At 29.8% G+C, this 23,617-nt stretch overlaps 1 protein-coding gene across 4 annotated transcripts; it reads right to left on the reverse strand.

Annotated features, from left to right (window-relative positions):
• Window positions 1-1,178: 1,178 nt before the first annotated feature.
• On the reverse strand, window positions 1,179-23,435 carry LOC135959088 (FHIP family protein GG24907). 4 transcript variants are annotated; one of them, XM_065510107.1, is made up of 7 exons: window positions 23,137-23,435; window positions 19,657-20,941; window positions 10,363-10,759; window positions 7,461-8,514; window positions 6,899-7,393; window positions 6,471-6,509; window positions 1,179-2,240 (listed from the first exon to the last, which is right to left on the reverse strand). In XM_065510107.1, exons 2-7 carry the CDS (start codon window positions 20,358-20,360, stop codon window positions 1,675-1,677), a joined length of 3,255 nt encoding a protein of 1,084 aa, XP_065366179.1. In that variant the 5' UTR covers window positions 20,361-20,941; window positions 23,137-23,435; the 3' UTR covers window positions 1,179-1,674. The 4 variants fall into 4 exon arrangements, with proteins under 4 accessions (XP_065366179.1, XP_065366180.1, XP_065366178.1 ...); XM_065510108.1 differs by having other exon boundaries at window positions 7,461-8,490; window positions 23,039-23,435; XM_065510106.1 differs by having other exon boundaries at window positions 23,039-23,435.
• Window positions 23,436-23,617: the final 182 nt, after the last annotated feature.

Consider the following 23,617-nt stretch of genomic DNA (forward strand, 5'->3'; position numbering starts at 1 on the left):
GACATGACTTACATATATAAAACTTATTTGGAGCGAAATTTGATTTGAATTGATTAACTTTAAATTTTTCGGTCTGGGTGGACTTTTCGCTGATAGTGCCCATATCCATATTGTCTATATTAATGACATAGTGATCCAGGTATAAATAAAAAATAGGTAAAAAATCGAGGTTGTGGGCCGATTATTTCAATTTTGTCTCAATATTGATGTTTGAATCATGTATGTAAGTTATTTGGGTGCTACGGAAAGTTGATTTCAAAACATAGTCGCTATCTATAACGATCCAGAATATATGTATATACTTTGTGGAAATTACAAACGGAATGACCAACTTATATATACCCAAGTAAAAGTCCAATATTCGCCTGTGCCGAATCTTCACCAAAGTATGTATACTTGAACAATTTGATAAAAAGAATATTGTTTGACGAAAAAAGATGATGACAAATATGTAAAAAATTCGAGTTATTTGCGTAATATCATTTTTAAAATGTTGAAAGTGATGTGCAAAAAATGCATTGCAAAATGAAAAGTATCTCTGATATAAACTTAATATATCCTATTCAATCTTTAAACAGAATTAAAATTAAAATTAAGATTTTGTTTTCTTTTATTATTTTTTAAGTTATTCGTCATTATCTATAAAATGTTAGATTTTGAAATTTTTGTTGTTACGTTGTTTTGCAGTTTAGGTGACGATATACTTTGTGTGGGTCGCAAATGATGGTGCTTATCTGCATTCTTGGTCTTTGTCATGTCATTTCTCCATTCTGGCGTTGTGGATTTTATGTTTTGACTGTGTTATATTCGTGGATTTTTGAGAGTAAAATGTCGTAGTGCTTTCACTGATATATTAGTAATTGATTGATGTGTTGCACAAGTGCGATTGGTTGTGGCGTCAATAAATATAGATAACGCTATTAATTTCAACAAATAGATATCTACGATATAAAATACATAGCACGCCATAAGTCTTGAAAACTATTTATCGACAAAAGGATAGTTGATTGTGATAATGTTTACAACATTGTTACTTCTTTTATATTCATCTCACTGTCAAGCTCCATGTAGAATAATTGTTATACGTAATTGAACAGTTTTTAGTAGTACGTATATACGTGCATCTGTTTTAAATTTTTTTAAGAATATTATTAATCTTTTAAATAAAAAATCAATGGTTTGTGTTTGGAATAACATGACGTTTTCTTAATTTTAATTGGAAATCATGCAAAAAGTTTTTTTGTATAAAATAATTCACAAAAAAAAAAATACGCTTAATAAAGTCTAATAAATTGTTGTACATTATTGTTAAAAAAATATACATAACTTTATAAATAACACGTGTACAAATCAAAATCATGATATTAAATTATAGTACATACATATGGTGGACATATGCATGTAAAAAGTATATGGATAATTACTTAAAAAATTGTTGCCAATATTACGTACAAACATATGTAAATAAATATATTGCTCTTTTGAAGTATTATTAATACAATTTCGCTTTGCAAAAAAAATATACAAATTGATAAACAAACCTTAACGATTAATTGTTATTTATATCTTTAAAAAGATATATATTTAAACTTTTCTCTTAAAACGATATCAAAAACATGTACAATTAATTGGCATATGGTATTTAAAATGATCAACGGCGACATCTTGATAACGTCAGTAGTCCTTATCAATCATAACAACACTTTGCTCTTGAGCTATAGCGGCTAATTCTTTTAACCATTCATCTAATAATACAGCACACAATGCCAGATCTCTGGTGCGTTCGGTGCCACCGCTTGTAATCGCTCCCATTGTCGATGATATCGAATCTAACGAAGCTGGTTCGGAGCCATTTCCACTACCGATTACGTAAGCATTTCCTAATGTAGTTGAAGCTGTTAAAGTCGACGTTGAACTGGCTCTATCGCCCAGAGAGGGTAACGTAGCCGATGATAGGCTGTGTTGTGGAAAATTATGATAAGATGTAGCTGCACTTGATGAGTTGTTCGATTGTAATGTAGTCGTACTGCTTACACTGTCACTACGTTCGTTTGTGCGTTCATTTGTTGCCGATGCCGAGGAAGATGACGCTGAGGATTTTGATCCTGAAGGCGGTAGATTTGTTAAACTAGTCTCTCTTGTTATAGAACTATTTACTGTATTTGTTGGTTGATTTTGATTATATAAAGAAGACGACGCCTGCGCTGCATTCGATCCAACAGCAAATGGTGATGTAGAACCTATAATACAATTGCATCATTAAATATATTTAATTTTTGCAGGAATAGTATACAGTATAGACAATAATCATTCAAAATAACACAAAGAAAGCTGTTAAATACTTTAGTATAAGCTAGTAAATTAATCTTTGACATGCTGTAATTTCAGTTTAATCTTTTAAAGTGGATTAAAAGTTATTAATATTAAAAATATGTTTGTATAGATTTACTAGGATTCTGCATGATCTAAAGCAAGCCAAACATCCGGAATATATTTATATTTTAATGGGGTCGCAAATGTTAATTACAATCACTCATGCTAAAGGGTATAACAAGGTCTACAAATAATTTAGTAAAATAAAACTTAACCTCTTCATTCAACATAACATATTAATAAAGAAAATATATGTATATCATTTAAATGTAACCAACACATTAACAAGGAACAATGAAAAAACGATATTGATGTGAAATGAAAGTTACGTTTTTAGGTACATTTATCAACTTATTATTATACACTGTATATATGAATTCGTTAAAATTACGGTCATAAGAGTTGCAAACAAGATTCAACTACTTGATATATATACATATGTATATATTATATTAGACCGACTCAGAAAAAAGTGATTTTGTTAGCCCTCTTACTGGACAGATTTAAATTTTAAGGTTTAGGTTAGTTTAGGTTAAAAGAGAATGAGAAAAATGTCTGCCTTTCAATTTCTGCACTGCTAAAGGGGACTTAATAACCACATAGTGTGCACAAAATCCACTTCCTCTTTTTCTTCTTCATTTTGTAAAAACAAATTAACTTTTATATTCGTAAAGTAAAATTCCTGATAAAACACTACAAAAATTTAATATTTTTCTATTGTCTAATGGGTCGATTTTGGATGCAAACCAAAGTTCAGTTGTCAGAGCGCAACAAAAATTCTGGTGACCAGTTTGGCAACATAAATGAAAGCTGCCAATTGGCATCTGTAATACCATTTAGGTCCCATAAAGCAAGAGAACCTATTCAAAAAATCGTATTTACCACAGACGGTAACATTTTAATATTAAGAAAAAAATTAAATGTAAGCAAAACTGTTTTTAAAAATAAATAACCATTGAGATTTTTCTACATCCAACACTATTAAAGGTGTTGTATCTGGTCCATCATTAAAGAACATTCTGAGTAAGAAATAACTAATGGAATCAAAGGCAAAAAAAAAAAACAACAAATGAATGAAATAAAAATCGGAGATCTCAATTACAAAAAGGGTTAAAAAATATTTCAGATTGTTCAATACCAAAAAATTTTGTAATGGTAATAAAACCTGTGAAATTTGCTCATCAACAATCCATGTACTTTATTGGAATGTGTAAACTTCAAATATCCCCACAGAGGAAACAACAAAATATGTCCCGTTATCCAATATCGACAAGAAATATTAAAACAAAAAACAATTTTACGTATAAAGAAGCAAGAACAAAAGCATCACCAGTGAATCTTTCAAAATTTCCTCTGAAGACCTACAAACTGTAATTGAAGAGAGAAAGAACAAAATCAACGCTAAACAAGTAAGAGTGCTATATTCGGCTGTGCCGAATCTTATATACCCTTCACCAAATTATAATTTAAAATAATTTTCGGTAAACAAAATTTAAAGAAAAAAAATTTTATGTATTAACGACAAAAAATTTTACGGGAAACATTTTTGTTTAATTTGAAAAAAAATATTGGTGAAAAATATTTTTCACGATTTTTACCCATTGTAGGTCCTACATACTTTGGCCTTATATACGCCATTGCAAAGGTCTTTGAAATATCTATTATTGGATGTCCATATTGTCTATATTAATGACAAAATAGGTAAGAAATCGAGGTTGTCCTGGATTTTTCCTTACATATCAGACATTTGTGGGCGATTGTCTCGATTTTAAATAGCAACCGAGTTATGAGAATTCCCGATATACATATTGATCTATGAATCAAATATCATGTATTTGGGGGCTACGGAAAGTTAACTTCAACATACAGACGGACATGGCTATATATACTTTGCGAGGTCGCAAATGAAAAATATAGAAATTACAAACGGAATGACAAACTTATATATTGTTACTCATGGTGAAGGATGTAAAAATCTGAATTGTATACTATGCAAGCTAATGATAATTTCTTTTAAATACAAATATTTGCGAAAAAAAATATTGTTTTTTTTACAATGCTTTTTTGGTTTATTTATTAAATAAATAGAGTATGCACATAAAGCATTATATTGAATTAATTAGTAAATATTACATATTTTACTAATACAATAATTTTTTAAAATTTGTCAGGGAGAAATTTAAAATGCATTTGAATGCAAGTGCACTATGAATGCCATTTTAATAAAATATGAATTTTTTATTACTTAGTTTTAAGTGGATATATTTATTTACGGTTTTATAAATCAATAAAATCCTACTTTTTAAATTAAATGCACTTTAAATCAAACAAATTTTATGTTAAAGCCCATTGATTTAAAAACAAAAATCGAGGATTTGTTCCGCCAATAAATACATATTTCGTAATATTTCAATGAAAAATTTGCATTTGAGGTGAATAGAAAAATGTCCGATTTCATTTAAACATTCAGTAAATATTTTTTTCTCGGTCATAATCAGAGCTTCAAATTAGTTAATTCAATTTGAGCTTAATCCACTAAAATCATAATTCGGAATTAAATTAATTCCTTAAACCCTTTCCCAAAAGCTAATAATTTTGCTTCATTCAAAGTAGAGTATCCAAAAATCCGGCAAATTCCGGTATAACCGAAAAAGGGTATTCTTAAAAAACCGGTTTCGGTTTCTGTACCCTAAAATTTTATATACTGAGTATTGCCCTCTGAAAATACCTTACAATAAGTCAATATTTTTAAAAATGTTATTAAAGTTTTTCAAAAATAAGTTCAAATAAGCTTTAACCCATTTCGCTCCGAGATAAAATTTTTATTTATTTTTTAAAAAAAATAACTTTTTTAGGGTAATTATGACCCCCTGATTGCAAACATCTGGTCAAAAAAATTTTCCGATTTTTCGTTTTCTCAGAAAAGCCAGTTCAAAATTTCGAACAGTTAAGTTTAAACATATGAGATGTTCCGCATTTGCATGTAAATCATGGTTTTTATGTTTTATGGAACAGTTACATCTTGGCAATAATTCCTCATGTTTTTTATTTCAATTTTATTTTTTTTACTATTTTTAAAAATTAATTTAAAAAATGTCTATTTTTAGACACTTTTTTTAATTTAATGTAACTGTAGAAATTTGCCCCTAGCAACGAGGGGGAGGGGGATGGTCACGTCGGGATATAGGGTTTTATTAGCTAAAAGATGACACTTAACATTCATACCAACATTTTTCAGAAATTCCACCTTTTTCACATATAAACATTTTTTGAAAAATTTAATTTGAAAAATCGAACAGCGGAGCGAAATAGGTTAAAAAATTAATTTGATTTTTTTTAGTGAAATTCTGAATAAATGAACCGTTTGACAGGTTTTCGTTTTTGGATACTCTAATTCAAAGGCTTTTATTTAAATAAATGAAATAATCTCGACGATGATCATTGGAGATAATTCATAACCGAATTCATTCAACCTTTGAATTATTATATTTTTGTTAGTTCAAATCTAATAGAAATTCAATTAAAATATTTGTACTTCATTCAATTTGGTTTTTGTTGATAATCATTTACAAAATGAATTGAAAAACATTGACTTAAGCCTAAGGAATGAATTCAATACGTTTGGACTACTAAGGAATTAAGACAACGAATGGTCACTAAGGTTTTTAAGAGGAAATATTTAATTTGATTTTAAAAATAGAATTAAAACTTGATTCTTTCGAAGCTTTGGTCATAATACATAAATATTTAGAAATTGTTTTATTAAAATTGACCAACAGTAAAATTTTATTTTATTTTTTGTCGGATGGATCTACGTATTTAAAAATTATGATTTATTAAAGCAGGAATTGCTGTCTGGTGAGATAACTATTTAGTATTTACACAAATAAAAATGGAAAGCAATAATTTATCTCAAAAATACATATTTACAATTAAGATCAAGCTACATCAATAAAATTTTGTATTATACAATAAGCTACAACTAAATAACTAACTACATATTTATTTATTTATGAAATATAATTTAATGTACTAATAAACTATTAATTTAGATCAAACAAACAAACAAATGATACCAAGTAAAGTGAAATATTTACCGGTGAAGAATGCATAAATTTGTGATAAGCCAGATGTAGTAGCTAAGGAAATATCGTAAGAAAAAAAATAAAATAAAAACAAAAATCAAAATATATTAAAACATGAAAAATATGATGTCTTTTTTTTCTATTTAAGAAACGTTTTCATTAGGTTATTTGTAATGGCTAATACGTAGTGTGTGTGTGTGTATGTGTGATTTAATGTTGTAATGGAAAAATGTAATATGTTTAAAAAGAAAAAATAACATACATAAATGAAGCCCACATTAAGCCCAATTTTTAATTTAAAATAATATCACCTTAAAGTTACCCCAAACAATATTTAAAAATTAATAGATATTAAAGTGTTTTCAAAGTAAAAACAAAACAAAGTAATGTATTAAATGTAACAATATCATAAAATGTAAAAAAGAAATCATTTGACTTACCATTGGACTTGCGGCTAAACATACTAGTTATAGATTTGCTAATACTCATTCTTTTCGTATCATTACGCTTGAAGGGATCATACGAGGACGAAGGTGTCACTTGTACTGGTGAGGAGGCCGATATGGCAGCATATGTAGAATGTTGCGACGTCATAACTTTGGCTACATGTAAGGGAGAATTTTCTGAAGCTTTTCGGGAATTAATCAAACGAAATTCACGATCTATAAGATATGATCGGGCCACATCAATTATTTCTAGAGAATCTTCAACCACTGGTAGTTCAGCATCGATTTGTTGCTTGAGAATACGTAAAACTTGATGAAATGAGGGAGTGTCCGAGGTAACTACAATATCGGGACGCAGCAATATGGAGTGTATTAAAGGCAAAGGGTACCAGGCCAAACGTGTTATAAGGCCCGTAAGATGTAAATTTACATAGAGAGTATTACTGGTAAATGTTTGCAATTTGCTACAAACCGCATTTAAAAAGGGACCTTACAAATGTACATACAAAATAATAAATATAAATAATGCGATTAATAATAATTTAATGCCACCTACCCAATGATACGGTCCCCTGGGCAAATAAATCTTCAGAAAAGTCCAAATCCGTTAAATGTAATTCATTGCGATTTTTCGACATTCTCCATGTCTCCTTCTTCAGTGACATGGAGTTTTGTTTGTTGTTACAGCAGCTGGAATCTAGATCAATATCCCCCATACTAACAGATACATTGGTAGAGTGTGGTAACTCATCGGCTGCTATTTCTTCGTCTGCAGGTCTCCATTTAAATGACTCATAGCCACTAGACTCACCTATAGATTGTAAACTGTCCAGCTGCTTTTTATCATCATAGAATGTTGTGCTTGAGGATATTAAATTTGATTGTTCCAACAAAGGACTGCTAGTGAATTCATTGAAAAATTGTTTAACCATTTCCAATGTTTGATTATTTCCCTTGGCCGATTTTCGAGGCCATTTTTGATATTTATAATCGTGAGACCATGTTGAACAAGCCGCCAAACATTGAACTATACGAAAATGGGCTTCAAATAGGTATGCATGATAATTGGCGTACAAACTATCGCCAGTATGTAAACCATAATAATTCCAATTGGCTCCTATAGTCTTGCTCAACGTTGATGTGGGCGACGGCATGGTGGGATGTGTATGATGCGCTGTGTCACCCAAATGTTTATGTTTCGTCAACTCTCTAGCTCTTTTCATTACTTCAGGCGTTAGATCCAAAAAGAATTCGGCCGCATTTGTATAAGGATCAATTTTGTTGATTTTGTGACGATAAGATATGGGTACATGTTTACCCGGCAGTAAATATTTTAACAATAATTCCAACATTAAATCCTCACAATGCAAACCCAATAGGGTATCGAATAATGCCATCGTAACCATGCATAAATTTGGATCTGTAGAACTTAAACGATCGACCAATGTATCCAATATACGTTCACCATCAAACTTTTCCACATCCAATAGAAATTTCACAAATAATTTCATGAGTTCTGGTTCCGTCACCGAGCGCAATATTAAATCCAAGTACGACATGGCCGAAATTTGAGAATCCACATTTGTCTGGAAATGTTTGCCTTTCAATGTCTGTGAATATTTCCAAAAAAAAAATTGTTTCGACTTTTTTTTACAATTGGTGTGGTTTTACAACTCAGTTTATTTTTTGTTGTTGTTTATTACACGAGTAGAGTAGTAGACAGGAAAGTAAAGGTTGTTAAACAGCATAAAGTGAGATTTAACAAATACCAGCGGTTAAAGGATAGTGTAGTAGAATGCGTTTGTCAGTCAATAAACATATAAAACAAATATTTAGACTAATTGACATACATTACAAAAGACAAATTAGAAATGCATCAATTTTGACTAAACAAAAAGCTCATTGGTTCTTTACTTATACTAAATTTATATATAGCTATATTAGGGTGGCTACGTTTGAATGGAGTAAACATACATACATGGGAGTATTTAATTATATGGACTAATTAATTGGCTCTCCTTACCATTAAATTGAAGATAATTCAAATTATTTTTTTTACCATTGTTTTAAATTTTTCTCATTACTAATTATTCAAAAAATTTATGGGTCGATTATGGATGGCAACCGAACTTCAGTTGCGTTATCAGTTGCCTAAATGGTATTACATATGGCAACTGGCAGCATCATTTTCTGTTGTTAAATGGCAACCAGAAATTTGTGGTTGACCTCTGGCAACGCAACTGAAGTTCGGTTGTCATACATAATCAACACTCTAGTTTTATTGCCATTAATAAATGATATAGTTTTGCTGTTGCCATAAAAACAGAAAACAAACAAAATAGATTTTTGACCAATTTTTAAAAGTAACTTTTGTAACATTTGGTTTTTTATTTTATTTATTTCATCACAACCTAGCCTATTATAGGCCATAATCGGTCACAAATTTCTACTTAAAAATATATAAACAACAATAAATATTATTTTTTGAATGAAATTTACCATTATTATTATAAAAAGTTATAAAAGTTATAAGAACAAAATGGTCCTTTTTAAGGTTTCTATGATATTTTTTCATATTTCTCCCAAAGGAAACATGAGATATAAGTATCATGTGAAAGTTCTTTGAAAGGCGCTTTCAATGCTGAATCGGATCGGTACGAAAATTCGAACTAAATTGAATTTCGAAAAACGTAAAATCCAGATTCGGTGTCATTTCTGTTACATTTCAAAATTAAGTTAAAAATTTTAACCTAAACAAGCATACAAACAGGCAATACAAATTTAATAAAAGCTTTTAGAAAATATCGTATTTCCAGATAAATTTATAAAAATAATAATCATAACATTCGTAGTCCATATAATATTTTTTTTATTTTGTTCCATATTTTAATAAATAATTCTACAATATGGTTTGAGGGTAAAAACTGTGGTCTGCATCATGGCAGAAGAATATCTAAATTTTTCTTGATTTTAAATAATTTTAATTAAGAAAAATTAGTTTGTTCCGAACTACAACTATGTTTTACAAGTTCGCCCATAATCATTGCAGCTTCAGGCAATAACAGATAATATGTTCCAAAGTCCCGGTTTTATCTCAATACAATCCCACCTCACTTCCAAGGATAATTACAAACCCTGTTTTGCAACTTAGTCCACCACATTATTTCAACCTCTCCACGGCTTTTTAATAATTTAATATAACATTTCTTATGGAACATTCTAAGGAAATATATATTTTTATATGCATTGACAACCAACATTATATATAATTACATGTAGAAAGCAAATGTATCTTGCAAAAATAAAACCAACACCACATTAAAATCGAAGACAATTTTTTTAAACATAAATACAAAACAGGGACACAATCATAAATAACGTACAGAACAAACAAGAAACATCAAATAGTGTTTCTCGTGTGAGTGCGTGTGCTATTATTGTGGTATCCCTTAACATACCTGTAATAATGCCGGACCCAAAACGGGTACAATAAATCCTTGATACATAAAATCAAGCAATTGATTTTTAATCATTTCATGGGCCACCTGCACCACAGCATTACAAAATTCCAATGCATTCATAAACAGCGTCAATTCGGGTATTTCGGTAACATCATCCGGTGTAATGCGATGCCAATCAATTGAATTGATTTCAATTGAATTGGGCAGTCGTGAATAAAGACCACCGAGGCCAGTAACCAATAAAGGGCACATGGACGAATATTGTGCTATATATGTACCGATATTGGAATTTTTTTGAGATAATGCCATACAAAGTAGCAGGGCATCTCTGGCTTGATGACCCAAACTTCCTTCACGATGAACATACGGTATGAGTAAGGAAAATATAATAAAACTGTAATATGTAAAGAGATTATTTTTAATAATTTATGTATACAAATAATATTTTATCTTAAATTTATTATACATTTCGTCATCTAAAATGCAAAATGACGTATCGTCAAAAAATCAAAATAAATTTATTGATTACGATTAACTACATCATATTACATACATAATTGTACATAATTTTAAACTTTTACTATCAAAAATAACCAAGTTATAAAAAAAATCCAAAAACAATTCATCAAATACATGATTTTCGTAAACGAAATAAACACTGCTAAAAAAAATAACATATCTGATTTTTTTGTTGTTTATGTTTTATTGCAGTTTTAGTGGAATTTGTCATTAAACTGAAAGTTATTACCAGAGACCAAAAATAACGGCTTCACTTTCATTTCAATGGTAAATTCTCATTCGCAGCCATTTAAAATTAATTTTTTTATGATATATCACTGAGAGAGTGATTTATTCGAGAACATATTAGGTTTGGGGTTGAGAGAAACAGAAAAGAAACCAACACAAATAATATGGATGAGTGATTTATAATTTATTTTTATCGTAAAGGTCAGCTTTTATTTGCGAATATGAAAAATAAATCGCAAAATGCATTGAGATTAATAATAATTTAAAAAAATTCTCATTTCTGTTACTCAGACTTCATTACTTCATACTATCATATTATTTCCATAATTTGTTAAAAATTACTAACAATATTTTATTGTATGTAAATAAAAGAGAAGGTAAAAGTTATAAAGAACAAAAACAAATGAATTGTTTATCTCACATCAAACCATTAAAAAACAACAAAAACGAATAAAGGTTATACCAAACCATTTAAATAAATATCATTTTATAACTGATATTTTCAGTGATTTATTTTTATCACAAAAATATAAATCACAATTTGGGTTTTTTGGTATATGGACGAGTTATTTTCGATATATGGTTATTACAGAAGTGAATAGAAAAAACAAATAAGTGATTTCAAAATAATAAAATGTGTTCTATAATCGAAAAAAGTTATTATGAAAACATACTGATTTCGAGGTTTGATAAAGAATCCCGAAATCCCGACCCGGGGTAAGTACGGTAACTCTATGCCTGAGTGAACGTGTTGTTTTGACAGCTAATCATTTTTTTAATTATTTAACTTAATTTGCTGCTAAAAATTACAATATTTGTTATTCTGTAATAACATAAATAATCACCGAATCAACGTGTGTGCCTGAATACTGAAAAATAAATAAATTTTTACATTTTATTTGCTTAATTTACTGTTGCTGTTGCTTGCGTGATTTCTGCCGCCATTTGTTGCTGTTGTTGTTGTTTATCTTGAAATTGCCTTAAAATGCCTACCACCAGAGTACAATATAAATGTGGAGATTGTCAAGATGTTATTAGCAGGACTCAATCCAGCGTACAATGCAAATCCTGTGCTAATTGGTTCCATGTATCTTGTGCTGGGTTAAATGATAAAGCCCTTTCATCATTAAAAGATTGCAAGTCTTTATCGTTTTTTTGTAAATCTTGTGGAAATGATTCATCGCCTGGATTAAATTTGTTACGACAGGAGATTAGTGCACTAAATTCGAAGCTTGATTCATTTATTGATAAAGCTAATAGTGAACAAGCAGCAATTTCTAAAACTTTAGCCGATACAGTTGCTAGTTTTAAAGCTGAAATCGCTAGTTGTCTTAAGGATATGAAGACCGAAATTGTTGATTGCAACAAACTTATTAGTTCTATTGATTCCTCTACCACTAAGAAAATGACTGAATTGGAAACTGAAAATAACATTTTGCATAGACGAATTAATAGAGGTGATATTGTTGTTAGTGGCCTACCAGATGGACTAGATGACCTTATCACGCCAATAACCAAAATTGGTTCTATTTTTAATATAGAGATTTCCCCTTATAACATCAATTATGCATGTTATTTTAATAATCGGAAAGCTGTGCTATATAAATTTAATAATGTTTTTGTACGTGACAATATTATGAAGGCATATTTTAAAACTAGATCCTTAAAAATATGTGATGTAATTGGTGGTGAGATTGATATGCGCCTATATTTAAATGATCATTTTTCTCCTGCGGCTAGTAAATTAAATTATATTTGTAGGAAGTTATTGCATAAAAAAATGATTACTAAATATAGAATTTTAAACACTGATGTTGTTAAAGCTAAGCTGTTAATGGTTGATGGTAAACAAATTGTTTGTAATTTTTCAGAATGTACTTCTCTTCTTAATGAATAATATTTCTATTATATACATATATCATTGTAATTACTAATTGAATTTTTGTTATTATTATTATAATAGCTGTGTTTTTGTTTTGCTAACGGTCATATTAAATTCATACAAATTTTATACTAGTATACGTTAAGAGTTAACATGTAAAATTAACTTTTACGTTGATAAATGTGCTCCCAATTTATAAATAAAACTGAATTTATGAAAATATAAAAGCCAAAAATAATTTGAATTAGAACAAAAATTAATTTTTAACTAAAAATTATTTTTTTTATTAACTATCAATGTTAACACTATACGTTAGCAACATAACACAGCTAATATGCCTAAGCATCAAATTTTATATTTTTTTTTTCTTATTGATCTCATATATTCTATGATTAGCTGTTTAATTAATGTGAATTTGAAAATAATTAATGTATTTTTTAATATTTATATATATTTTTCCTTTAGCTTTTTGGTTCCCCACCTCATCGTTTTGTATTTATCTTGATGTCTTTTAATTGTAATATTGGTCCGGTATTCAGTAGCAAATCTGATATTGATGTGGTTTTGCGTCCTCATGAACATAAATTCAATGTTGCCCATCTCAATTGCCAAAGCATTAGGCCATCTTCAAATTTTTCGAAAGTCGATGAACTTAGATCTATATTGGTTGGATCATATTTTAGTATTTTTGCTGTTACAGAGACTTGGCTAAAGCCGCACGTATCTAATCGGGCTGTTGAGATTCCTGGCTATAAATTCTGCCGTAATGATCGCTTAAACTCAAGAGGTGGTGGTGTTGGTATGTACGTATCTATTGGTCTTAAGTACAAAATAGTTTTTAGATCTTCTGAGCCTGGTATTTGTGAATCCATCTTTATTGAAGTTGTTTCTAATGGATCTAAAGTGCTGTTTGGAGTTGTTTATTTGCCTTATGGTGATCTTTGTTCATTCGAGAATTCTCATAGTGATTTGTTTCTTGGTTATTCCAATATTGTCGTGGTTGGAGATTTTAACTGTAACATGTATGACACATTTAAATCTTGTAACATGCGGACTATGTGTTCGAGAAATAATTTATCTGTCGTTCATAATTCTAGACCTACCCACTTAGATATTGCACATGGATCTACTTCATTAATAGATTTTTGGTTGGTTAGTAGTAGTTGTTGTCCTGAGTATTCTTATCAATTTCAATGTCCTTTAATTTCTCATCATGCTTTAATATTGGCCTCATTCGATACAACCTGTGATAAAATTGTTGAATTTATAGAATATCGTGATTTTGAAGCTATAAATTGGAATGAAGTCTTTTCCTTTTTGGATAGTTTCGACTTTTCAGCCTTCTCTTTGGGTAATGCTGATGAAATGTGCTCTTCCCTAACAACTTTGTTTGATATTCTTCTCACTTTTGTTCCTTTAGTAAAAAGAAATGTTTTTAAAGATAAGTCTAATTGGATGAATTCTAAACACATTTTATATGCTAAATCTATAAGTATGTTGGCCTACCGCTCCTATATGATTCACCGCTCTGATACCAACTGGAGAATCTATTGTAAGTACCGTAACAAAGCTAAGTCAGTCATTAGGAAGGCTAAGAGAGAATATTTTTCTAAAACATTTCGTAATATGGATGTTCGTAATATATGGAGAACGTTGAAAGATCATGGTTGTTTGAATAATGATTATGATAATTATCTTGGTGATGTTAATGTCATAAATGATTTTTTTGCTGGTAATGGAGGTGGTATTTTGGAGAGTTTTGCGTTTGATGACTTTGTCGAATCTCCAAATCGTTTTTCTTTTCATTGTGTTTCAGAATTAGAGGTCATTGATGCTCTTGCCAAAGTTCGGTCACAGTCATTAGGGATTGATAATGTTCCAATTCGCATGATTAAAATGGTATTTCCTTTTTTGTCTAATTATATTCTTAACTTTTTAAATACTATCTTAACTACTTCAATTTTTCCGCAGGCTTGGAAGATTGCTCGTGTAACTCCTATTCCTAAATCTCGCGTAATATGTCAGCCCGGAGATCTTAGACCTATTTCTATTCTTCCGGCTTTGTCCAAGGTTCTTGAACACATAATGAAACAGCAAATATTGGATTCTGCAATTTTAAATTTTAGTGATAGTCAATATGCATTTCGTAGAGGCTATAGTTCTACGCTGATGGTTCTTGATCTTACGGATCACATTCGTGAATGTATTAATGATAACAAATTAAGTGTCCTTGTCTCTCTGGATCTTGCTAATGCTTTTGGTTCTATTTGTCATTCTATGATGATAAGGAAACTCAAAGATGAATACAACTTTTCTAAATCAGCTTGTAAACTTATATTCTCGTATTTGGTTGGTAGATCACAATATGTGGACTATAATGGAACTACTTCTTCTCTTCGTGTTTTATCAACTGGTGTTCCTCAAGGTTCCGTTTTAGGCCCCCTACTTTTCACGTTATATATCAATAGCCTTTCTGATTTTGTTACCTCATCCTTATGCAAGACCTTTATTTTTGCTGATGATGTTTTCTTACTTTTCAATAGCCAAATTGACTTTAGTGATGTTTTACAGAGCAATATCGATTTTTGTTTGGATAGAGTTTGTGAGTGGACTTCTTTCAATTCATTACCTATTAATCCCGCAAAGTCTAAAGCCATTATGTTCGGTCCAACTAGTCGTTTCTTTCCTGACATTAATATTGTTTTGGGTGACGTTCAAATAGCCTTAGTCGATCGTATTAAGTGTCTAGGTATACATTTGGATAGCAAATTTTCTTTTGATCCCCACATTTATTTATTTATTTATTTATTTATTCACAGTAATATAAAAAAGCCTTCCTAGGCCAATTAACATATATTACAAGATTTATTCCTGAATAAAGATATCTAAAATTAAAAAAAAACAAAAAATTATTTCAATTCATACTCAATACTTCAATTAAATGGCTCCCCAGCCAAAGTAAGAAAGAGAAAAAAATATAAAAAAATGACCATAGTTATATAATCCCAAAAGTAGTAGCAAACATCATGAAATAAAAATTAGCATAAAACAAATTAAACAGTTTTATGAACATTATAACAAAACTATCGAGTAACTAAATACCGCATAAGTTTTAATCGAAATACATTATTCGACTGAGAAAACACACGAAGTTCCAAAGGTAAAGAGTTCCAGCAACGTGCAACTCTAACAATAAACGATCGCTCAAAAACAGAGTTTCTAATCCTAGGTATAATAATTTGCGGGTTACGACTTGACCGCGAAAAGGTAAACTCAGACCGAAGTCGAGTTGGTCGTACAGTTTTAATAATCTTGTAGAACATAAACAAAATACGGTTAGAAATAAAGTTCATGAATGAACAACCCAAAAAGCTTTTGACATACTCCGAGATATGCATACGACGAGGAACATTATATACATAACGAACAATCATATTAGTGATACGATTAAGCTTAGCTAAATTATAAGAAACAGTACCAGATATAACTTCCAGTCCATACATCACATGAGTCATTAAAAGTGCATGTGCAATAACATACTTAATACGACAAGGCAGATAAACACCAACTGAATGAAGCCTTCGTATTATACCAATAACTTTGTAGCTCAATTGATCAATATGATAATCAAAACATAAGCGCCTGTCAATATAAATTCCTAAACACTTTATCTTGTCAGAAAAACCAATACTAGTATTGCCAACAACAATCCTCAAAGGAAAATCAATAGTGCTAAATAAAATTGCTTTAGTTTTAGAATTGTTAACAGTCAAACAGTTATTAACAGACCAATGCAGGAATCGATCAATGGAATAGTCAATATTGGACTGGAGCACATCACCATTATCGGAGCCACAACGAAATAAAAGCATGATGTCATCAGCAAACAAAAATGATTTGCAAACAGATGTATCAACAACATTAGGAAGATCATTAATGTATAGTATAAAAAGAAGTGGACCTAATACAGAACCTTGCGGAACACCGGACGAAAGAGAAAGAACGCTAGAATAAGTACCATTCATGTCAACAAACTGAGACCTATCGCATAAATAAGAGAAAATAAGCTTACAAGCCGATTTTGAAAAGCAAAACAAATCTTTCAACTTCCTAATCAAGACACAAAAATTTACAGAATTAAAAGCCTTAGCCAAATCCAAAGACACCATCGCCGCAAAATCACCGTTATTCAATGAATTACGAACATCATCTGTTAAGTTAAGAAGTAGTAAAGAAGAACTATGTCCACGACGAAAAGCATACTGGGAAGCAGAAATCTGGTTCTGGACAAAGGAAAGTATCTGATTCTTCATCAAATGCTCAACAACTTTCGACAACGAAGGAAGAATAGAAATAGGTCTTAAGTCATTAAGACCATGTATAATCCTAGACTTTGGGATATGTACTACCCGAGCAATTTTCCAGGTGGAAGGAAATGTTGACGATGTTAAAATAAAATTAATATGATGCATGAGAATATGCGACACATGAGGATAAATTAACTTAAAAAACCGTATAGGTATTCTATCAGTGCCAATAGATTTAGACCTTATCCGATTCATAGCATCAAATATTTCCATTTCTGTCACACAAGAGAAAGAAAAAGATTCAGAAGCATCAATAAAAGTATCAAAATCAACTACATCACTTGAACCAGAATTAGTAGCATTAACAAAATAATCATTAACATCATCAATATTATAATCGGAGGTGTAGTCAATATCACCACAAACACCATTACCCTTTAGAATTCTCCACATTCCAGAGGAATTCAAACCAGAAAATAATCTAGAGTAATACTTTCTTCTAACCCTACGAATAACACTTTTTGCTTTATTCCTATATCTACAATATATAAGCCAAGAGGCAGAAGATCTAGTGGAACGAAAAACTTTATATGCTAGATCCCTAAGAGATGTTGCCAATTGAATTTCACTTGACTTCATCCAAGATGTGTTATTACTCCAAACCTTCTTCCTAACCTTTGGAACAAAGCTGTATAAAGAACCTACCAAGGAATTAATTAAAGAACTTTGAATCTCAATATTACCAGAGTTGTAAAAGTATCCAAAATCAAACATTTCAATACAAGAAAAAACACCATTCCAATCAATTCTGTTAAAATCCCTATATTCTAAAAATGAATAGGGACACCCTACAGCAAAATTAAAAGTAGCAAATATAAACGCATGGTGAGATATAGCAGGACACTGTGCCTGATTAGAATACGTCATACACGAAGAATTACTCACCAACCAAATATCCAACAAGGAAGTTGTGCCATGAGCTACATCAAGATAAGTAGGTCTATCATTGATATGGTTTATGGAAAAATTTGTGGTATATTACGTAAAATTTATTCTACTAACTTATATTTACCATTGCGAATTAGATATAATTTGGCTCATGCTTTAATGTTTTCACAAATCTTATATGGTCTTGAGGTTTACTCTGGTACTGGCTCTATGCGATTGAGAAGGATTTGTCGTATATTTAACTTAATAGTGCGTTTTGTTTATAATGTTAGACGCTATGAACATATTACGAACTTTGCTTCTCGTTTTCTTGGATGTACTTTTAATAACTTTATTAAATGTCGAAATTTGTTTTTGTTTTATAAAGTTATAAAAAATGCCAAACCTCCTCGGTTACGCAGAACTTTTGTTTTTACGCGATCTACTAGAAATCCCCAAATATATTTACCTAGAATCTCAACATCTTTTTTTGAAAAATCTTTTATTGTGCGGATAGCAAGACTCTGGAACTTTTTGCCTATTACGTTACGTATTTTTTCTTGTTCTAACAATGCCTTTCGTTTAAAAATATTAGACTTTTTAAATACTCACTAATAGCTACTGATGGACAATAAATATAATTATGATATTTATTAATACATATTTTTTTTGATGTGGCTGGGGAGCCTTAATCTAAAGTGATAATTTATTTTTATTGAATTTATTAATTGAAAATAGTTATAAGAATCTCAGGTATTATTACTTGTAATATTGTTATTTTGGCCTATAAGGCTTGATATTACATAAATGAATAAATAAATAAAAAATAATAATATCTTTCAGCGTTTGAGCAATCGAAATATTTTCATTTTGTTAGAGCTCCACATCTGAGATAAAATCTAATTAGTTTGAAGATAATTTTAATTGAGTTTTGTTAGATAACTGACGAAAAAAATATGATGAAAAATTGATTTTCCAAGGAAAACCAAAAATACTGCTTTTTTATTTTCTATATTGTAGCAGGCGTTGAGCGTAACAACTTTGCTGAACATCACTTTGCGATATTCGGGATGTAGAATGAATGAAAAAGGCACATAATTTCACTTATTTAACAAAGAAAAAAGGGGTTTTGAAAATCCCCGGATTCCCCGTTTGGCTGTTTGCAGCACAAGAATTTGTTTAAACTAAAAAAATATTTTACGACATTATGACAATACGACCTAATATCAGACCGTTTGAATCACCCAATTATTTTTTTTTTTTAATTTTCATATTTAATTTAATATCTAGTTTAGTGTTTAATGTCCAAATTTTAAATTATTTTAAGTGATTACAAATTTTGTAGCTGTATTTGTTAGTGAGTAGTTTGTAAGCCATATTTGGCCCAATGGGCTTATTTAAATTGTTTAAATTGAAAATTGGACTTACTTGCTAGGACTTTGGGTCTCTTGTGCTGACGAAAAGAAAAACAAATCCAAAAGATGAACATTTTGCATTAGAACGACACAAAGTTGATTTAACAGTATGACCAACCGTTTTTCGAGATCAGGTGGAAATATTTCGCCTTGACTCGAAGCCAATATCTTTAATAGTGGCCTCAAAAATGGTTCATGACACAGAAGCTGATGCCTCGAATGACTAACCAATAGTTCATACAGTTTCAATTGTTCCAAACGCACAGCATTGGCATAACGTCCTGTCATACAGCCCCATTCATACAATTTATCTAACAGATTTTCACTTAACATATATTCCAAACAAGGTGCAGGCGGTGCATTCGACGAATCTGGTAAGGCAACTTTATTACAATGATGTAGTTCCACTAACAAAAGTGTAACCATAAAATCCAAATGCGAAACAACCGCCAAAACGTCATCATGTGTGGGTGTTCGATTTGGGCCATCGGCTCTTTGGATAATTTCGTAGGCTTGTTGCCAATGTTTACAAAAACTATCATAACAGGCACGCGGATCACAATCGGTAGCTGTATCTATAGGACGTTGTCTTAAAACGGGATGTTGTGTTGAACCGGAACTACTGGATGTTGCGAAAAATGAACTTCCCGTGCCGGAGCTATTACTCTGAGTACGTGTTAAACTTTGCCTTAAAGGACTTGAACGTAACCAACTCATATTTCACACTTTTTAATGTTGAGTTTTTATTACAAATTTATGTTTGTTTTGATTTGCTTTGCAAATAAATATCTTCTATAGTTTTTTTGTTTTCTTCTTATCGTCCACTAAATTTGTTGTTATTATTTTTTACGCTATACAACAGCAATGAAATGTGTGTTATATTCACAAATAGATATAATAACATAAATGTACAACAACACTGTATGTAAATATATGATGAAAATTGTACATGGAATTATTATTATTATTATTGTATATTTTGATTCTCTTCTCTATGGTCTGTCTCTATATGATGTACTGCATAATCGTATTCGGACTCGTACTCTCGTAATCGTATGTGTGTTAACTATACATTTATATTTATGTATGTTGGTTGTGCTTATTTTAGTTTATCATCATCACAAGTTTTAGGCGACGTTTCATTGTAAATGGGGGGACGTAATATAATTGACTGTGTTGTTGTTTGTTTGTTGCCTTATTATTTGTTTTGTTCGATGTTTTGTTGCTTTTTGTATTTACTTTATTTTTTATTTTTGTGTACGATGATAATGATGACGTGATGCAAATTTTAAGTGATTCTAAAATAAAAATGATAAGAAGTTAATTGTAAATGTTTGCTAAAAAATTATTTAGTTAAATTTTTAAGTAAATATTCATACATATTATTTTTTAATATTATTTTCCAACGTTTCGCAAATAGGTATTTATACTCTGTTTACAAAACTTTAATATTTAGGTATGTATATAGTTTTAGCGTTGTGTATGTGTTATAGTTATAATTTATAGTGTGCTTTAATGTTGCAATATTTGTCTTATTTCTCACATCAAACTAAAAAAAATGCTAGACACAAACACCGCTGCTATAAAAATAAAGTAAAATGTTGAAAAAATCAAATCAAATCAAAATAATTAACAACTACTAGTAAATAAATTCACAGCAAAAGCAAATGGAAAATCCCACAAATATTGTTTCAATATGAATGTATGTATGTATATTTAATATACGGCCCGAATTGATACAAAGGTTGCAGATATTCACAAATTGAAAAATATTGTATTAAATTTTCTTTTTTTACATCAAAAGTAAAAATCAGAAAAAAAAAATTGATTTCAAATGATGCTAAAAGTTTGATGTGGATGTTACCATAAATAAAATATTTATGAAATCTGGTCTGTTCCCAAAACCGGTTTTTAATAATCCTATGTTTGTATACATTGTACAAATCTGTCAGATATAAACAATGTTTCAAAACGTTAAAAGGAATTAAATTTAAAGAGACATGCAATGTAACTGGTGACTGTTCTTTTAGATGATTTTTTATTATAGTTATTGTCATTTACATACATGCGAAGATTGGTTCTGGTATAATTTTTGGGTGGTTAGCTTTTGTTATTTAAGCGAAAGTTGCAACGTCTTATTTAAATATTGTATTTGGACGAATAATACCATGAATGAGATTTTCATAAATTTATTCAACGATGAATGAAATCTATTTGAAGTCTTTGGATGAATCTAAATAATTAGATGTTGGCAATGAAGTTATGTAATGTATGACTGTCATTTTTATTAAGATTTTAGTGAATTAAGCTCAAATTGAATCCATTAATTTGAAGCTCTGATATATAAGACATGACAAGTTTTTATTAGGGATGAGCCATTAAAGGTTAAGAGATAAAATTTAATTTGATTTTAAAAATGGAATTAAGAATTAATTCTTTTGAACCTTTGTTTGTACGTTAATTTAGATCAAAATAATGGCCTGTTTCACGATGTCGAAAGAAAAATGAGTCGAAAAAATTTGTATGAAAAACACTCAGTTTTTAAAATTCTTTCGAATAAAATAAAATTATTTGAGTTTATTATTTAACTTCGTTTTTTTAATTACATTTTTTGTTAGATTAATATGAAACTGATGAAAACAATCAAAGTTCAGCGAACGCCTTATCTCGAAAAATATTAAGCAACCAATTTTTCTTAATTTTGTTCCTATAATAATTAATAAAATTTATAATTTTTTGCATTTAAGTACAATGACCAGTAAATAAATGTTTGCACAAAGTTTAAGAAACTCTGACAGATGTTGAAACTTTTTAGTGTTGATAGGAGAGAAATAGTCAGACTAGTTGTTGGCTGGCTGACTGGCAAGAGTTAGCGGTTGAATTGTTTATGAGTTTGACTTCAATGCTTCGGTGCATCACAACCTCAGAAAACAAATTATACCACCAACCAGATAACAAAAACAGATGCTGCTGCTGGAAGTCTTCTTCAATTTTTCTAATAAACCCATACACAACACCTGTACGTTTATTGGTATATGTATTTAATGGTGCTGCCTAGGCATAGAAGTACTACTTCTGAACTCAGCTGTAGGCCAGGTAGCCTGGCAAAATACAAAATAAAAAAATAAAATTTACACACTCAAACACTCTTTATAGAAGCACTTACAATGTACAACTATTTAAAACTATAAATAAAAACTATACCAACAAAATTTAACACCTATGGCCTTGTGACAAATTAGTTTTGTATTAATACAATAAAATAATACAAAAAACAAAAACAAATATTTGTCACCAATTTTTTTGTTTAGAAGCTTTATTGCAACACACACACTCCTACATTATTTTAATAGACGAAATAGATAAGTAGTAAAAATAAGTTGAATAATACGTACATTTCGAAATTTTGCAAGCAAAAGAAATTGATTCTATAAATCGAATGGCTTTTGACAATTAATTATTTTCTTGTACACACTCTACCTCACTCACTTACCTTTTATTTTTCAGTAGTTTCTTAAATTCAGCTTTAATAAAAACACAACGTCTTTATGTATTGTATGTATGTACGTATTACGTTTTTGTAGCAGTTGAACTTCCGCAGCCCACAAAATTCAATATAAACAATGATTTATTTCACTTTTAGTTAATAATATATTGGAAATTTTATAATGCACTTAATGTATGTCAACTAGATTATACTTTTTTAATAATTTCACATTTTATAAATGATTTATTTTAATAAAATTTGCATTGCAAAAAATTTTAACATAGAACAACACACAGAAAAGAAAGTAATGACGATATAAAATAAATTCACAATAACACGACTGACAAGTACTTTGACATTTATTATAACTAAAACAGGTATGTTTAAGCAAACAAGTGTTTTTTCTTCTTTGTTTATTGTTATTTAGCCCCCTCTTGAGGCAAGTAGCATTAAAGGCCACACAACAAAATAAATTGTCAAAATCAGC

The sequence above is a fragment of the Calliphora vicina genome, chromosome 4 (assembly GCF_958450345.1).
Source record: "Calliphora vicina chromosome 4, idCalVici1.1, whole genome shotgun sequence".
Lineage (NCBI taxonomy): Eukaryota > Metazoa > Arthropoda > Insecta > Diptera > Calliphoridae > Calliphora > Calliphora vicina.

Excerpts from the sequence above, each read along its gene's own strand:
- LOC135959088 (XM_065510107.1), bottom strand. The coding sequence starts at position 20,360 with ATGAGTTGGTTACGTTCAAGTCCTTTAAGGCAAAGTTTAACACGTACT. Across the intron at positions 8,515-10,362 it reads TGGGTCCGGCATTATTACAG|ACATTGAAAGGCAAACATTT; the intron begins GTATGTTAAGGG and ends AAATATTCACAG. Across the intron at positions 2,241-6,470 it reads AATTTATGCATTCTTCACCG|GTTCTACATCACCATTTGCT; the intron begins GTAAATATTTCA and ends ATTGTATTATAG.